Genomic DNA, 17,858 nt, shown 5'->3' on the forward strand with positions numbered 1-17,858 from the left:
TTATTTTGAAGAAATAACTATACTTGAACTTGGAAGCTGGTAGTAGTTAGGATAAATGGATAAAAGTGGCTTAAAGAACAAAGAAGGTCAGTTCTCTCTCATAGCCTTCCAAGGTAAGAGGTTCAAATTGCAGGACAACTCCATTTCATGCAATCATTGGTCTCAAGCATCCTAATTCAAGACTTGGTTGAAGCTGGGTTGTTGGGAGTTCCTGCCAACAATGATGGGAAAGAAAGGAAGGAGGAGTAATGTTGACTAAATGTTGGCTTCCACAAGACCAGTCCCAGAAGTGGCCTACATCATTGCACTTGCTCCTTTGTTAAGAATTTAATTACACAGCCATACTTACCGTATTTTTCGGACCATAAGACGCACCGGACCATAAGACGCACCAGTTTTTAGAGAAGGGAAATGAAGAAAAAAAGATTCTGAAACAAATAGTGTCCTAAAATATTTTATGTGCATTAAAACCCAACATCACAGTCATAAACACATGTAATCGACCCTGTAAAGTAAACAGCAGCATTTAGAACCATTTAGAACCATTATTAACAAATACAGTCAGCAAAAGACAAAATGTACTGTAAAACACAATAACGAGAGACTTCAGTAATAAATTAGAATAAAGTTGAAGATTTATGGTAAAGGTTCTGCTGAGATCTACAGTACGCCTACCCAGTAGTCAAGCACGGCAACAGAGGGCGGAGAGGAATGATTGGGGGAATAGACGCGGCATTCTTCCGGGCACGGAGTACGGGCCAGCAAGGGGTACAGGCGATGATTACGGTTTGGATTATGCAGTTACCGTACACCGCACCTGGGCTGACATGGAGATATGGCTGCAGCGAGGGCATGGAGGCTGACTACCATACATGGGAACTCCTCTACCACTTGGGGTTTACAGAGCGGGGCAGACACTCTGGGCACGGAGGAATGGACAGTGGCTGCAGCAAGCACACAGAGCCGGGCAAGCACACAGAGACCACACAGAGCCGGGCAAGTAAAAAAAACTTTTTTAAAGTATATGTGTAGGCTATATTTGGACCATAAGACGCAGGGACTTTTCTCCCCCACTTCTGGGGGGAAAAAAGTGCGTCTTAGGTTCCGAAAAATACGGTAACTGCAAGGGAGGTTAAGAATTTTGTTTGTAGATGGAACACAAGTCAACCATCATTCAGAACTATCTGAAAGCTGGCTGAATGGAAGTCCCACAACTAGGGAAGTAAAGATGAAAGCACGTTGAGATTGGTAGGAGAGTGGAGATGTGGAACGGGCTGGTCCAGCACCTTTGTGGGCTGATTTTTTAATCCAGAGGGAGACAGTCCCTACAGACTGCTATGAGGAACAAGGAGTCCAAGCTCCACACCAGACCCCCCACTCAGGGTCCCAGAGCCTGGAAGAGAAGTCCCCGTAACTTTGGGCTATAAAAACCAACGGGAAATGAGGCTGGGGGACATGGAGGCTACCAGAGACCCTGGTGTCCCTCTTAAAGGGTCAGGCATGAACTTACTCAGACTCACTTCCTCTGAGCTCCAGTACCAGGAGGCATTGGGGGATCCAGACACATAAGGGGAGGAACTGGGTTGTCTGGCATCAGAGCAGGAACTAGAGGTGGCTTTCTATCAGATGGAAGTGCTCAGGAGGTGCTTGCAGGGATCATTGTTCCTATGCCAAGACCTCTCCAACCGAGGACTGACTGGCAACCATATCTGAGGCCCCATAAACTTGGAGTACACTGCTTGCTCTGCCCTGGTGATTTGATGAGACCCTGCCCCATCCAATTTGTAGCCCATCCCAAGCTGTTTGCAGTAGCTTTTCTATATAAATGGCCTGTTCTGGCTCAGGCTTCAGATTTTGCTAAAGTCTCTCAAGCCAAAGCTGGTGTCAATATGCCTCAAACCTATCAATAAAAAGCCCAAGACCTGGCACCAGTACTAGCCTGCCTTGCTTCACAGCTGGACCTCACCTGAGCACTTCCAAACCCAATACAAATAGGAAGAATTTGCAGATCTCTCTGTAGCTCCTACTAGGTGGCCTCAGAAAGTGGCTGACTTTGCACCTCTCTGGAGACCCAAGAGCCAGTGCACCTGGTGGACAGCTACAGACCATACCAGATTACAATTCTACACATCCACAAGCAACACATGCAAAAGGAAGACTCAACACCAAAACCCTATTGAAGCAAGCCCTGCTCTATAGGAGTGTTTCCTGCACAGCAGCTCTCCAACTGTAGTCCCAGCTAGTCCTCACATTCAGTTGGCATGGAGGTTAATTCCTCCAGTGACATTGACAACAATCAAATCTCAACTACAACAAGACTGCTTACAGCCCACAAAGGGGTGCACCCAGAGTTCCTAGCTCAGTTGACTGGAAAGTTCTGAGCCACTGGACCCTATAGGACATCTATACAAGGCCATTTTATGAACTGAAGGCTACTCTACACAACTCAAGGAAACAAACACAGGGAAGCAGCCAAAATATTGAGACAAAGAAACATGTCACAAGTGAAAGAAATAGAAGAAAGCAGACTACTGGACACAGAGTTCAAAACCACAGTTATAAAGTTACTCAACGATATTCATGAGACCTTCAAGGGACTTCAAGATACCAACATTCGAATTATGAGTGTGCCAGAAGGAGAAGAGAAAGAGCAAGATATTGAAAACCTATTTGAAGAAATAATGACAGAAAACTTGCCCTACCTGGTAAAAAAAAAAAGTAGACTTACAAGTCCAGGAAGCACAGAAAGTCCCAAAATAAGAGAAACCTAAAGCCCACAACAAGACACATCATAATTAAAATGCCAAGGGCTAATGACAAAGAATCTTAAAAGCAGCAAGAGAAAAGCAATTAGTTACCTACAGGGGAATGCCCATATGACTGTTAGCTGATTTCTCAACAGAAACTATACAGGACAGAAGAGAGTGGCAAGAAATATTCAAAGTTATGAATAGTAAAGACCTACAACCAAGATTACTATACCCAGCAAAGTTATTTAGAATTAAAGATCAGATAAAGTGCTTCATAGATAAGAAAAAGCTAGAGGAGTTCATTATCATCAAATCAGTATTATATGAAATGTTGAAGGGTATTCTTTAAGAAGAGGAAGAAGAAGAAAAAGATTTTTAAAATGAACAATAAAATGGCAATAAATACATATCTATCAACAATCCTAACTAATAAAGAGAGAATATGCTAATTGACTACTACATCCTCAAAGATGGCGGTGCCCAGTCCCCTCAGCCCTGCTGGGGCAGCAAGCGTGCAGCACTGCTGGCCCGCCCCTAGGCAGGTCCGGCCACTCCCCTCACCTACCTCCTGAGTCCCCCAGTCCCCTCAACCCCCCAGCCACCCTGGGGCTCAGGTAACCAGGGCCGGCCAAGGCTTGCGCTACTGTCAGTGACAGCAGCAGAGGTGTGATGGGGGCATTGCCTTCCCCTAATTGCCTGGTCGCCTCCTGCCCCTGAGGGCTCCCGGACTGTGAGAGGGGCCAGGCTGAGGGGCCCCCTCCCTCCATGCAGTGCATGCATTTTCATGCAGCAGGCCTCTAGTTGAATATAAAAATTAAAATAAATAAGAAATCTGTAGAACAGAATAAACTGGTGAATAAAATAGAATTGGAGGCATAGAAATGGAACAGACTGATGATTCTCAGAGGGAAGTGGAGGGGTAGAGGGTGAGAAGATATTTAACAAAGATCTTATATGTATATATGCATTACCTATGAACACAGACAATAGGGTGGTGAAGAGCAGGATGGCAACCAGGTGGAGTGGAATTAAGGGGGAAAAGAAGGACATCAGTAATACTTTCACAATAAAGATTTAAAAATAATAAACATTAAAAAATAAATTTGCAGAAACATGTACAAGGATGTCCATGTGGTGTTATGTAACAATAAATAATATAAGGTTGAAAAAAAAAAAAAAGCCACCCAGCTCTTAGTGACCAACCTAGAACTCTGGGATGTGGAGCACTTTCCTCCTTTCTATCATATCTTTTCTTTCTATTTGAAATTTCAGAGGATTTGTTCTTCTTAGAGGAATGAATTCGGGACTCAGGGACCTGTAGGGAAAAAAAATAAAAGCAAACTTTATAGACCATTAAAAAAAAAAAAAAGAAAGAAAAGAAAAGAAAGAAATTTGTGTGCCAGGAAAAGGGAAAGGATGGATTTCGGTGACACCTGGCAGTTTCTACCACAGTGCTGGTGCTTCCTTGGTTTCATTGGTAATCACCTTCAAACATGGTTCCTGTTGTCTTTTTTTCAGGAGGTGTATTCAGTGTACAGAATTTTGGCTGGGATTTTGAATATTGGAAACATTGAATTTGCAGCTATTTCTTCTCAACATCAAACTGATAAAAGTGAGGTGCCTAATGCTGAAGCTTTGAAAAATGGTAATTATTTGACGCCTGTGCACTGTGTTGCCAAAGTACATCTTTCTTTCATGTTGGTAGTTTTTAAAGTTTCTATAGATAGTGCAGCTGTTGTTGGTTCTTCTGCTAGCTCTGAGTGTTTTCACTAACCAGTGTTTCCTGTAGATGTCTTGTAGAACGTAAGCTGCAAATAGGTGTTCTGCAGAAAAGAATTTCACGGCAGATAACTATGGGCAGTGGTTCTCAACACTGGCAGCTTTTAAAAATTATCAAGAATTTTTTTGAAAATAATACGAGAGGTTGGACCCCACTCTAAATTCATTGAATCAACATCAACAGGGAGAAAGCAGGCACCTAATTGGGTTTTTTTTGTTTGTTTGTTTTACAAGTAATAATGGTGGTACAAAGAATGAGAATCCTGAGTTTACAAAAACCTCATTTAAACCAAATGAACACCTTTTGTGTTAAAAAATACAGCACTTTTTATGGCCTGTAAAAGACTAATCTGTGTTGTGACTCTCTAAGAGGATACTATAGTCTCCAGAAATTGCTCCAACTTACCTGACCAAAGCTACTTCCTTCCACTTTTTTAAATCTAACACCTGTGCAGAGCTTTCAGAACAGTTTGAGAGATACAGGGTCATCTGGATGCTCCTTAGGGTTAGGGACCTGGCTTGCTTATCTTGGACTTTGCAGTACCAAGGATAGGGTAGATGCTGAACAAATGCTGGCTGGATGAATGAATAGATATTATAGAATGGATGGATAGATTGAATAAATGAATGAATGGATGGATGGATTCGTTCTCCAGTGTCAGCCTTACCCTTTGTTACAGCTGCCTCTGTCCTCTGCATCCGCCCCGAAGAGCTCCAGGAGGCCCTCACTTCCCGTTGTGTGGTCACCCGAGGAGAGACCATCATCCGCGCCAACACTGTTGACAGGGCCTCGGACGTCCGCGATGCCATGTCTAAAGCCTTGTATGGGAGGCTCTTCAGCTGGATTGTAAATCGCATCAATACTCTCCTGCAGCCAGAGAAAAACATATGGCAAGTCCCGCCAGGGAGCAGAGGCCTCGCGAGAGCTGTTAGCAACCCCGGTGCCTCACAGTTTGCAGGACAAAACATTTGGTCCTCTCGGGTTTTCTTTAAGCGAAGCTCTTAGGTCTTCCTTTTTAAAAAAATGCACTGGGGCCCTAGCTGGCTTGGCTCAGTGAATAGAGTGTTAGCCTGTGGACTGAGGGGTCCCAGGTTCGATTCCAGCCAAGGGCACATGCCTGGTTGTGGGCTCGATCCCCAGCAGGAGTGCAGGAGGCAGCCGACCAGTGATTCGCTCTCATCATTGATGTTTCTATTTCTCTCTCCTTCTCCCTTCCTCTCTGAAATTAATAAAAAAAAAAATGCACTGGAGTCCAGGAGGGCCAAGTAGTGATACCTGGAAGACAGATGACTGACAGAGCCAGTACAGTGTAGTGTTGAAGAGAACAGACTTGGCTTGGAACTTGACAAACAGGATTGACATCCAAGTTCCACAGCTTGATCAGCTGCATGTTCTAAGTGGCGGTTTTCTCATCTGTAAAATTAGGATAATAATCTTCTCATAATTAGAATCAACTGAGACATTTCATGAAAAGTCTTAAAGCACAGGATCTTACATTATCACCACTACTCCCTCGATTGTGGGTGGGGAGGTGAAAGAATGAGAGTACAGCTCCCACCCATTTGGAGTGGTTCCTCTTTCATCTCTTTCCATCTGAAGCTCCTACTGCTTTAAACAAGTTGGAAATACTGTTGAAAGACTAGAGGAACACATGGTTTAAGACACAAACTATTCCTTTCTTAGAGGTGGCAGAAAGCTACTTTCCGTGAGAGGGTACGTGGATTGATGAATACTTGGGAACATACATACATTTTCACTGTCCTCTGAGATGAATGTTTCTTCCCTAAAAGGTTGTATTCTCTCTCATGCAGTAGTGCAGATGGCGGTATGAATGTGGGGATATTGGATATTTTTGGATTTGAGGACTTCCGGAGAAATTCATTTGAGCAGCTCTGCATAAACATCGCCAATGAGCAAATCCAGTACTACTTCAATCAGCACGTTTTTGCTCTTGAGCAGGTAATAGTGAACTCTGAACTCAGGAAGTCTGCCCGGGGAAGGTGTCTCCAAGTTGCCCACAGTTTGAATCAGAAACCCTGTTAGGCTAACAGGTGAAGGGCTCTACGGGGAAAAAACCACTGGTGAGGCCGTCCTGTGAAAATAAATCAATGGTCTACGTTCAGCCTGAAAAACAAAGAAGTCTTGATTTTTGTGGGAAGGAACATTTCCTCCCTTGGGTGGAGCTGGTGTTAAGCCAATTATTGAAATGTGGCTTCCCAATGGTTTCGTGTGTATTGCCCCAAATGCTGGATTTTCTTCTGCTTTATTTAGCTAAAAATATCTGTGATTGTGTCCAAAATGACATGGGACAATCTTGAATTCAGAACACAGGTTCTTAATGTTCTTAACTCTCAGGCTGGCGCCATCCCACATCTCCAGCTCACCAGATCCTCCAGGAACTGATGGCTGTCTCAGGGGAAGAGGAAGATAGGTTTTCTGAAATGCAAGTCTCTCCCCAATGAGTTTAATGACAAATAAAACAGGATGTGGAGCTAGTTGGACCCTTCTCTTCCACCCCAACCCCAAGACTCTCCTATATCAAATAGTTGCAATAATGAGACATTCTGACCAAATCCCTTGTTTTAACGAAGAAGTGGAGGGACACAAACTATAATATGATCAGAGAAACAGAGACGTGGAGTAAAAATGCCAATATAGGTTTTATCATTGGAGCTGGATAAATCCATACTACACTGCTCTCTCCTCTTAATCTGCCTCTCCCCCCATCCTCCCCCCCCCCCCCCCCCCCCCGCACAAAATCAGTTCAGGTCACATGCATTTATTTCCCAGGGAAATCTGGACTTTCTCTAGTTTTTCAGTCCCAGGTGATCCCCTTGCAGAATGCTTTGCAAATTAGAAGTCTACTTTCTACCTGGTTTAAACCATACTTGTCACACAGGGGGGAAAATTTTTTTTTTAAATTCAACTTCTTTTCCAAAAGAGTTTTTAAATTGTTACCAAATCATTGTTTGGGAGACAGAGAGCCGTCTCTTCTTTTGCCCACTTTAGCTGCCTGCCACAGGCCACCCGTAGGTCAGGCTTACACCAAAGCTTTAACAGTGTTATATGCTGAAGGGCTCTTTACCAGCAAAAACACTCCCTGTTTTCCACGTGTGCTCGGCGTTGCAGGACGTAGAAAGGCCACGCTAGGGCAGCCTGGCGGTGCCTCGGCCAGCTGGGGCTGGAGACATCCACACTCGGTTTCCTTCCAGGTGGAATACCAGAACGAGGGCCTTGACGCTGCCCCTGTGGAGTATGAGGACAACCGGCCCCTCCTGGACATGCTCCTCCAGAAGCCCCTGGGACTGCTGGCGCTTTTGGATGAGGAAAGTCGGTTTCCCCAGGCCACCGATCAGACCCTGGTCGGTAGGTACCTTTTGGAAAGGGACACACACTCAGGAGAGCCTGGCTCATGTCATCCAATGAGTGTGGCCTCATGGGCCTGTCCTTGTATTTTAGCCACCCGGTGAGTTGTGAAAGTGCTTTTAGGGAATTGAAATGTTCAGCAAATGTCCTGGTAGAATATTCATCTTAAATCTCTCAAACCCTCCTCACTATCCTATTTCTGCAAACGGAAATACCATGGCCCTATGTCAACATCGTTTTTATACCTTCTTTTCCCTCGTTTCCCACAAGCAATACTTCTTCCCCTCCTTTTCTTACCCTGCTCTCATATCCCTGCCTGGACGCCCCTCCACCTTTAGGCCAAGTTTGTATAGAGGCCCCTTCTGGTCTCCTGGCATCTAGGCTTCTACTCTCCCCTCTATCCTGCACATCCTAGCTACATTAGTCTGTTAAAGCCCCCTTGTTAGGCAGCTGTTCTCTGTGGCATGACAATAAAACACCTCCTCCCGTCATTCAAGGCCCTCCTAGCCCTGTTCCTCTTGGCCTCCTTCCTCTCCTCAGATCCTCGGTGTGGCACACCATCCTGGCCCACAATGCTGGCCCTCACTTAGACGGTGAGATGCTTGAGGTAGCAAAGCTCGAATCCTCGTATCCCTTTAGTACTTCACTCCATTCCTCTCAGAGGTGGCTCTCAGTCACAGCAACAGCAGAAGTGATCCTTGAGGGAGAACAACGTTTCGGGTCTTTTCCCCAGATGGAAAATTGGTTTGTGGCAAGATTTGCCTCTAGGAGTTGAAATTGTCACCCTCGTTGGCTTCATTTTATCTATAAAACTGTCACAAGTTGCCAGGATGAGTGTTTGCCTTCCCTGGGATCGCTTCATGGTTCTGGAATTAATTGGCCGGAGTTCTGGTGTCATCACTGTCCGTGCTGCATGCTAGGAGTTCTCAGAGCAGAACACGAGTGCTCAGAGTATGGCCTGACACCAAAGACAACGTGAAGCCCTGGCCCGTTCGCTCAATGGTTAGAGCATTGGCCTGTGCACTGAAGGGTCACAGGTTCAATTCCAGTCAGGGGCGTGTGCCTAAGTTGCAGGCTCAATTCCCAGCCCTGTCGGTTGCATGTAGGAGGCAACTAATAGATATGTCTCTCTCCCACTGATGTTTCTCTCTGTCTCTCGCCTTCCTTTGCACTCTGAAAATCAATGGAGAGAATGTCCTCTGGTGAGGATTGACATCAACAACAATATAAGGTTAAAATCCGGCTCCTCTGAAATCCCTTGTTCTGGGTCACTCATGCAAGGAGCATGTTTCTGCTTGACAGAGGAAACAATTCACACTCTAACTTTTAAACGTGAAAACCCACAGATAAATTCGAAGATAATCTACGCTGCACATACTTCTGGAGGCCCAAGGGGGTGGAGCTGAGCTTTGGCATTCAGCACTACGCCGGAAAGGTGAGTTATTCATCCTGAAATTGACCAGGGGAACGTGTCCATGTCACCCCAAAATTGCTTGCAGACTTCTGTCTCCTTTTATCTCTTCCCGAACACCTAGTCACAGCGCCCAAGCTTTCTCAGCGGTGCCAATTGCTGAAAGTTGCCCCTGGCAGGCAAGCAATTTCTCACCGGGGTGGCCGGCCAGCTGCCATCTGCTCCTCACCCCAGGGGTTCGGCCTAGAAGTGACAGCTCTTCAGAGAGAAAACATGTTCTAGTTTTCGCGGTGTTCGGTGGTGAATGTTCACATTCAGGGGTCATTGGGAGACGTGTCGGTAACAGAGGAAGGTTAGTATCACAATGGGGATCCAGGTGTAGCACTTGAAGTGTATGGCCACAGGGCACCCAAAATGTATAGATGAAAAGGGGAAAAAATTCGCTGCGTCATCCAGATGTTAAGCTTTCACAACATTAAACAAAATTTCTACTTTTCATACATTTTACTACAGTCTCAATTTCAAGCTCCTGAAGTGGTTGAGAGACTAATTCAGGAAATTCTCTAGTCCCATAGCCAATAGCTCATTGCCCAAGTTCCTTCAAAAGAACCAGTGGTATATGGCTAATTGGTTCTGGTGAGGGTCTCCTGAGGGCCTGGGCCCAGAAAATAGGTAGGACTCCAATAAAGGGCATTTTGGATTATTTTGTTGATTTGAGGTTTATTGAAATAATTTCTCAAATTCATATATGACATTAAAATAAATTTTGCCTGAGTGAAGGCTGGTTGAAAGGCAATCTAGTACAAGTGAAAGGGGAGATAACCTTTCTCCTTTTCCCTTCTGGGTTCTTTGATTAAATTGGCATAAGGTACATTAACACAGGGGTGGGGAACCTTTTTTCTGCTAAGCACCATTGGGATATTTATAACATTTTAAAAAAATATATTTTATTGATTTTTTTATAGAGAGGAAGGGAGAGAGATAGAGAGCTAGAAACGTCGATGAGAGAGAAACATCGACCAGCTGCCTCTTGCACACCCCCTACCGGGGATGTGCCCTCAACCAATGTACATGCCCTTGACCAGAATCGAACCTGGGACCTTTCAGTCCGCAGACCGACGCTCTATCCACTGAGCCAAACCAGTTTTGGCGGGACATTTATAACATTATTCGACCATACAAAATCACCAACCTAAAAATTAGCCTGCTATATTTGGTCAAACATTGAATTAACTCACCCCTCATACCTTGGGAGGTCCAGACCGAATGATTTCTCGGGCCTTATATGGCCCGCGGGCCAGATGTTCCCTACCCCAGTGAAACAAATTTAGTTACAGAGTCCCAGAAGAATAGAAGGCCCAAAGGACAGCCAGGCAGCTGCAGCGTGTATAGCATCCTGAGCTAAGGAAAGGAGTAGGGGTCTATCTGTACAAAGGGCAGGGAGGTCATTCAAGGAAGGCAGAGGAGGTGTTTGGAAAACGAAAGTTTGCCCTGTTATGCTGGTCGGTTGCTTGGGTAAAAATGTCTGGCACTAGCTCTCTTCCGGGACAGGCCCCTTCCAGTGTAAATTTAGGCAGTTGAGAGGAAGGTAGAGAGTTTTTCCTGATTCTTCTGGGTTTTGATTGCTTTTAGCTCAAAATACTCTTCGTGTCAGAAGGGCATATTTTGGGGTGACTTGTCCTGAACCCCTTCACAAGCAAAGGGAATTGTTTTTCTCTCTACACAGTACATGATGGTATCTATTTTGGATCTTTGGTAGAAATTGTAATCCAGTTTTTGCTCTTACATACTTAATTTACCTTTGCATTGATGTCTGCTTATTAATGTCCTTCACGTCTGAGATACCCACATCTGCACTGATCCTCCCTCTCCCATTCATGTCTGCTTCCCATCCTGTCCTCTTCCTCACGCCTCCCTTTCCATCTCTCTGTCCTTCTCCACCTTTTTCTTACCCACCCCGTTCCCTCCCTTCTTTCACCTTCTTCTTGATTTCAAGCGAGAAAAGGGCCCTTTTCTTTCTGGGTGGTGTCCTTTCCGGAATTCATTTGTCTCTAACATTTCTCTGGAGCGTTCCTTAACGTTTCTCTGACTTGGATCCCCTCTTCCTGAGAACTGAGAACTGCTCAGCGTCCCTGAGCAATCACAGGTGCTGTGAGAAGTACCTTGAGAAGCACTGAGAGTATAGTGGTTGTGAGCCTGGCACCAAATGGCCTGGGTTTGGATGCCCACCCACCACTTGAAATGTGTGATTATTCAGCTTCTCTCTAAGCCTCTGTTTGCCCACCAATAAAATAGAGATAAGTGTTTACCCCATAGGATGGATGCTTCACATATAGTTAGTGCACAATATGTTTTTTTTCTTTATTTTTCCCCCCATCACCATTTATCCTCCCTATATCCTACTCCACTCCCACAGGCCTCATCCCCCCAAGAATGCCCAAAATGTTTTAGTAATTATTCTGATGTGATATTGATTTGATTCTTCAAAGAGCACCTGAACAAGAAGTTAAGGTAAACTGGCCTGTCAAAAATTTCAAAATGTCCCCTTATCTGGTGGGCTGGATTTAAGAACATGGCGGTGCCAAGATTAATTCTACACAGAGGTCGATGGATGACGACCTCAGACAGTTCGCCAGTGTCACCAGTGGTGGATGGTATCGGCTAACCTGTAATTTGCTGTTCGTATTGCAGGTGTCATACGAGGCTTCCGGGTTTCTTGAGAAAAACAGAGACACTCTCCCTGCCGATGTGGTTGTAGTCCTAAGAACGTCAGAAAACAGGCTTCTTCAGCGACTCTTCTCAATTCCTTTAACCAAAACAGGTATTTGGAACCTCCCCTGATAGCCCTCAACCGATGCTTCTCCAAGCCCTGCTGGGGTTTTCCTGGTGTCTCCGTTCTGCCAGGGCTGCAGGACTCACACTGAACTTCAAGCAGGGGTGAAGGTCTGACAAAGTTCAAGAAAAGGGAAGTGATTGTTCCTTTTGCAATTTAATTTTATGTATACACTAGTAGCTCTATGTACGAATCTTTGCCCCAGTAGCTCTCTGCTGCCCTCCTGTAGCTCTCCACCTGCTGCCCTGCCCTCCTGTGCCTTTCCCCTTCCCCCTTCTACCTACCCCTTCCCACCCCCTCATAGCTTGCTGTCCTGCCTCCTCCTGTAGCTTTTCACTGCCCACTTATAGTTCGCTGCCTGACCCTCCTGCAGATCTGTGATAATTAGCATATTCCTCTCATTATATAGGACTAGAAGCTCAGTGCATGAAAATTCATGCTCACAGTGATCAGGGAAAGGTGATGCTCCCATCATACCTCTGCTGCTGCCACTGTTGGTATTGCAAGCCTCAGCCAGCCCTCTAGCAGCCCTGGGAACTGGGGGGCTGAGAGAACTGGGAGACTCTGGAGGCAGGTGCATGGCATCCCAGCAGGGCGCCACCATCTTGTGGCAGTGGGTGCTGCCATCGTTGAGGGTATGGCAGTCAATTAGCATATTCCCTCCTTATTGGCTGTGGGTGCCACCATCTTTGCGACAGTGTGAGTGTCAATTAGCATATTTCCTCTTTATTAGATAGGATATGTACACATACACACACACACACTTTCTCTAACATGAACTCTCACACTTCTCATTTTCTCTGCCTGCTTCTTTTCATTCTTGCATTTATAAAACCATATGTTATTAATTCATGCTAATACTCTAACTTCGTCTCAGTTTACCTAGAACATTAGGAAGATTATTCCTATTCATGTAGATTCCAAGTGAAGGGAGTGTAGGAATCAAAGCCATTCAATCATGGGGTTCTCGGAGGTTACCTGGTCCAATTTTCCCCCAGTCATCGACCACACTCCTCTACTCCCCTAACCAACTTGGGACTGGTCCGTTGCTGGCCTGTATCCACTACATCCACAGCCTATGCCTACTTACAGTCAATTTACGTTTGGTTGCTTAGTCAGTTCTCATGCCAGGAAGCAGGAAGTTGCTGATCTTTGCCAAATGAGTTTTAATTGGGTCAAGTTCCTTTGATTTACTTAGGATTCTGCTGCTTTTAGCTGGGAAAAATCAGATCTTCCCACAGTTGTCCTCTCAAGGGCTTTTTTCTTTCTTTCTTCCTATATCTGGAAACAAATAGGGGTATACTTTTAAGAATGGAGGGTGAGAAACCTCTTTATCATTGTTCATAATTTCCTCCTCTTTTCCTCCCACATCCCCTCTTGGAAGCGTTGGCACCTGTGTCTAGCATGAGACCTTTGCATGTTAAAAGAGAGTGGCTGCTAGATCTGATTTTCAGCAATGTGCAGAGGAATAAAAAGCTGGGTTAAGAAAAAAGCCATGGTCTACAACCTTTGCTTTATCTTAACTTGGGAGAAAAGTTAAAACCAGGGTCTTACCTTTATTCAAACAAGCTCCTTTAAACAAAATAGTAGGGTGTCCACCAGAAGGCTGCCTCTAGCTTCCTCTCCAGACCTCCCTTGGGCATAGTCAGGATTTGATTCATTATAAGCTTCTGGAGAATGGGCAGGTGTGGGCAGGGCTGGTGCTTCCTCCTAGGCGTAGACTCATCAGACGACTCTGTGCAGAGGAGAAGATAAGCTATTATGAATAGGAGATGTACTCTTTGAAATAAAATATATCCAAGGAACTTGCCAGTTGACATTAGCACTGTCCCATAAATATAAATAATGATTTGTCAAATCTGTTCACAGCTTTGGCATTTCCAATTTTTCAACCTCTGGCAAAAAAAAAAATTTAAAGTTCACAGTCTACGCCACTAGGTGGCGCTGTGTAAGAAATCAGGCTCTGCCTTCCACTGGCCCTGATCACTTAAAAGCAGGAACAAAGAGATTCTTTTTTTATGTTTTTCTCCGAAAGAGCTTTCCTCCTGTCTTTTAACTCTTCCTGAATCTTGCCTTAATGCTGCCCTCTACACCAACTGGAGGGAACTAAAAAGTGCCTTCCTGAGAAGCTTCCTTGTACTCCTGACTTGTACATTATACATAATATTTTTTTGAAATCCCAAGCTTTATTTCCTCTACAGTTTGAGTATAAGTAACAAGCCACGAATACACATCAAAAGTAATAAGCATGATTCTGTTTTCTTTTTCTGAAATTATTCATGTAAAAATGGCTTCGAACAGCAAGCATTTATAGGACAGCTCCTGGTCGTAAGGCACTGTTTAGGCAGCAAAGGAGAATACAGAGATAGAGATAATTTGGCTTTGCCCGAGAGCCACTGGAGCGTCCTTTTACTTTAATTTTCTGCCAAGAATTAGATATTAATTTATCTACTTACAACAACATTTGTCCTCAAAACTCAGCTCTAAAGAGATTGTACATCTGTTATAGGTCAGACCTTTAATTAAGCTTCTAAATTTTAAAACATCTATATTATATATATTTTTTTGGTTTTATTATATTATAGCCTTTGAAGGTGGGAAAACCTTAATGGACAGAAGTAGGTTATGCTTCTTTTGCTGAAACTGCAAATACATGTTTAAGGCACAAGCCCCTTACGAAGGGAGAGCTGGCTGTACATCCCCCAGTGTTCTGGCTGAAGCAGGTGTTTTGGAAAAGAATATGCTAATATTTTCAATGCATGAGTAACCATTTTCTTGGTCATCTTTATCTTGCTTGAGACCCTCAAATACTTAAATGCAGCACTGATTCAGTGAACATGGATATTATGGGCGATGACTTCATAAACTTTTAGGGGATGAACTACTGAGAGGAAGGAAAAAGTCAAATTTGAGAACCCTTGGAGTCTGTTAATCCCGAACTTAAGGAAGAGGCCCAGCACTGGGCCCTCAGGTCTGAGAGGAGAGGTCAGTCTCTGTGGGATGTCGGCAATGCTCTGGCGGCTCCTGGTCCTGGAGGTGGCTGCATGGATGTTGGTTTTATAGCATTTATTATGCTGTGCATTTACGCTCTGCACACGTCTCTGTGCATGCATTCTTTTTTTATTTTTATTGATTTTTTACAGAGAGGAAGGGAGAGAGATAGAGAGCTAGAAACATCAATGAGAGAAACATCGACCAGCTGCCTCTTGCATACCCCTCACTGGGGATGTGCCCGCAACCAATGTACATGCTCTCGACCGGAATCGAACATGGGACCTTTCAGTCTGCAGACCAATACTCTACCACTGAGCCAAACCGGTTTCGGCTCTGTGCATGCATTCTGTTTCACAATGATTCTTATCTTCCCAAAATATAGATAAGATACCTTAGAATCTTAAAAAAAAAAAAAAAAAAAAAAAAAGCCTCTACTTTTTTTACTTAAAGTTCCCTGTCCAGTTGAAGTGTACCGCTAGCTGGACGGTGGCTGTCCTTGCTTCCATTCACAGGCAGCGGAGCGCCTGGCGCTAACATTCCTGTCCTTTAAACCAGCTTCCTCTCTGGGCTGCTGGGCAGGTAACCACCCTTCATTAGTGGATATCAAACAGAAATGTTGGTCTTCGGTTTAATCCGAAGGTTGAGAGGATTGACCTCTGTGTGTGTCTGTGTAAAACCATGACATACAATCAGGGAGAGGAATGCAATTGGCGTTTTCCTGTTTCCTGTTCACATTGCACATCCCTACATACCGGAAAGCACAGAACATGAGTCCTGGAGTCATCAGCGTCTCCCAGGTTTCTGCAGCCCCTCCCCCGCCCCCCCAGCAGCGGCTCCTGCTGGCACACAGCTGCCTCTGGCAGGGGCCATGCCTCCGCCTGAGGGGCACACTTTGATTCCAAGGTACTCAGCATCGATTGGGTAAATGGAGGCAGCTGCAGTCAATATGGGTTCTCTCAGCTCCCCTCTTGTACGACCACGTTAGGCCTGCTGATGGGCCACTTCAGAGGTGATGAAATTTTCTTTGTAATTCTTCCTACTGATAGGAAATGCTCTGAAGTTTTTATGCGTGAAAATTTGATGTGGCAGCAACACTGCTTTCTAACCCTTCAGCTGGGACTTCTCATACCGAATGGTCTACGTATAAAAAACATTAAAAGGAAAGATATTCTAACAAGGTCTCATGGCATATTTTCCTGTTTGGGCAATGCTCCACTCGCTACTAGTAAACTGGAGAAAAGTTCAAAAGGCTCAGGGGCGGAAAGAGAGGAGGCGGTTTCAAAAGGATCCCGAAAAACCCTTTTCTGCCTTTGAATCGTGAATCCAGACTTCCAAAGAGTAATTTGGGGTCTCAAAGGCTGTAGGAACTTGGGGAAAACTATCAGAAATAAGAGTAGCTCCAGAGGGAACATCGTCTGAGCCCGAAAGTCTGGTTTTTGCATCAGAAGCTAGAGCTGAGCTTTGTCTCCACCGGCTCCTTCAGATCTCTGCCTTGGAATTTGATTTACAGTAAAATCAACAGCCAAGTCTCTCAATCTTGACATCCACTGGCTCCCTTTTATTTATGTTTGTTAATCTTTACCTGAGGATATTTTCCCATTGATTTTTAGAGAGTGTGGAAGGGAGGGGGAGATACACAGAGAGAAGCATCAATGTGAGAAAGACACATTGTTTGGTTGCATCCGGCATGTGGGGGACCAAGCCTACAACCAAAGTTTGTGCCCTTGGCCAGAATCAAACCCAGGACCCTTTAGTCCGCGGGCCGACCATGCTCTATCCACTGAGCCAAACCTTCTGAGGCCTGACTCCCCTTTGATTTGGATGTGGAGAAGGCAAGATGAGCCTCCGTGTTGTATCTGCAAAGCACTGTAACACTTTCACTGCTAACTTGCTTGTTGATTGTCTGTTCCTGATTCTGTAGATCCCCAAATTAAATGCTTTAAGAGCTAAGAGGAGCCATTAGTAACCATCTCTGAGGTTTCATTTTCTATTTATGGCTGCTCCTCCATCCTGACAGTTCAGCAAATGAGTTCAGCAGGATGAGCTGACACTAAATGACCAAGTTCCAGGGTCAAGGACATGGACGGTCCTCGGCTCTTCCTGAAATGGAGGCTGTAAGGAGCCAGCCCTGGCAGGGGGCGCTGGTGAGTCCGTTCCTCCGCACAGAGGCCCACTTCATTCGGTTTAATTTGGGTGTGTATTTTAGTCAATAGATAATTACAAGTGTATCATCTTTCTAGATAAGATGCTATGCATAGGAGGTTTCTACAAAGAATAAAAGAAAATCCCAGCCAGAATAGTCAGGGACAGATAGTGCCAAATCCTAAAGTGTTTAAAAAAGTAAGGGAGAAAAAAAGTAAATTCTGAACAGGCATGTAAATCAATAAAGTGGGCAATATGATGTCTGAGTCTATACAAGTAACAATAGAAGGGCCCTGGCTGGTGTGGCTCCATACACTGAGTGTTGTTCCATGCACTGAGAGGTTACCAGCTCTAGTTACCTCCTCCCCGCTTGCTGGCTCAATCCCCAGTAGGGCGAGTGCAGGAGGCAGCCAGTTGATGTGTGTCTCACCCTCTCCCTTCTCTCTCTAAAGTCAATAAAAACGTATTTTAAAAAGAAAATTCATGGCCGAAGCTGGTTTGGCTCAGCGGTAGAGCATAGGTCTGCGGACTGAAAGGTCCCAGGTTCGATTCCGGTCAGGGGCATGTACGTTGGTTGCGGGC

At 44.8% G+C, this 17,858-nt stretch overlaps 1 protein-coding gene across 1 annotated transcript in view; it reads left to right on the forward strand.

Moving 5' to 3' along the window:
* The window catches only part of MYO3B (myosin IIIB), a gene marked incomplete at its 3' end in the record, with an annotated part of 334,099 nt that overhangs the window by 150,279 nt on the left and 165,962 nt on the right, over nucleotides 1-17,858 (forward strand). Inside the window, exons 16-21 of the mRNA XM_084892298.1 lie at nucleotides 4,269-4,395; nucleotides 5,210-5,420; nucleotides 6,342-6,489; nucleotides 7,743-7,896; nucleotides 9,243-9,331; nucleotides 11,999-12,128. Coding sequence (XP_084748424.1) covers nucleotides 4,269-4,395; nucleotides 5,210-5,420; nucleotides 6,342-6,489; nucleotides 7,743-7,896; nucleotides 9,243-9,331; nucleotides 11,999-12,128 — 859 coding nt within the window. The remainder of the gene's footprint in view (nucleotides 1-4,268; nucleotides 4,396-5,209; nucleotides 5,421-6,341; nucleotides 6,490-7,742; nucleotides 7,897-9,242; nucleotides 9,332-11,998; nucleotides 12,129-17,858) is intronic.

This window comes from Pipistrellus hanaki, assembly GCF_964339955.1.
Source record: "Pipistrellus hanaki genome assembly, chromosome: 8".
In the NCBI taxonomy this organism is placed as follows: Eukaryota; Metazoa; Chordata; class Mammalia; order Chiroptera; family Vespertilionidae; genus Pipistrellus; species Pipistrellus hanaki.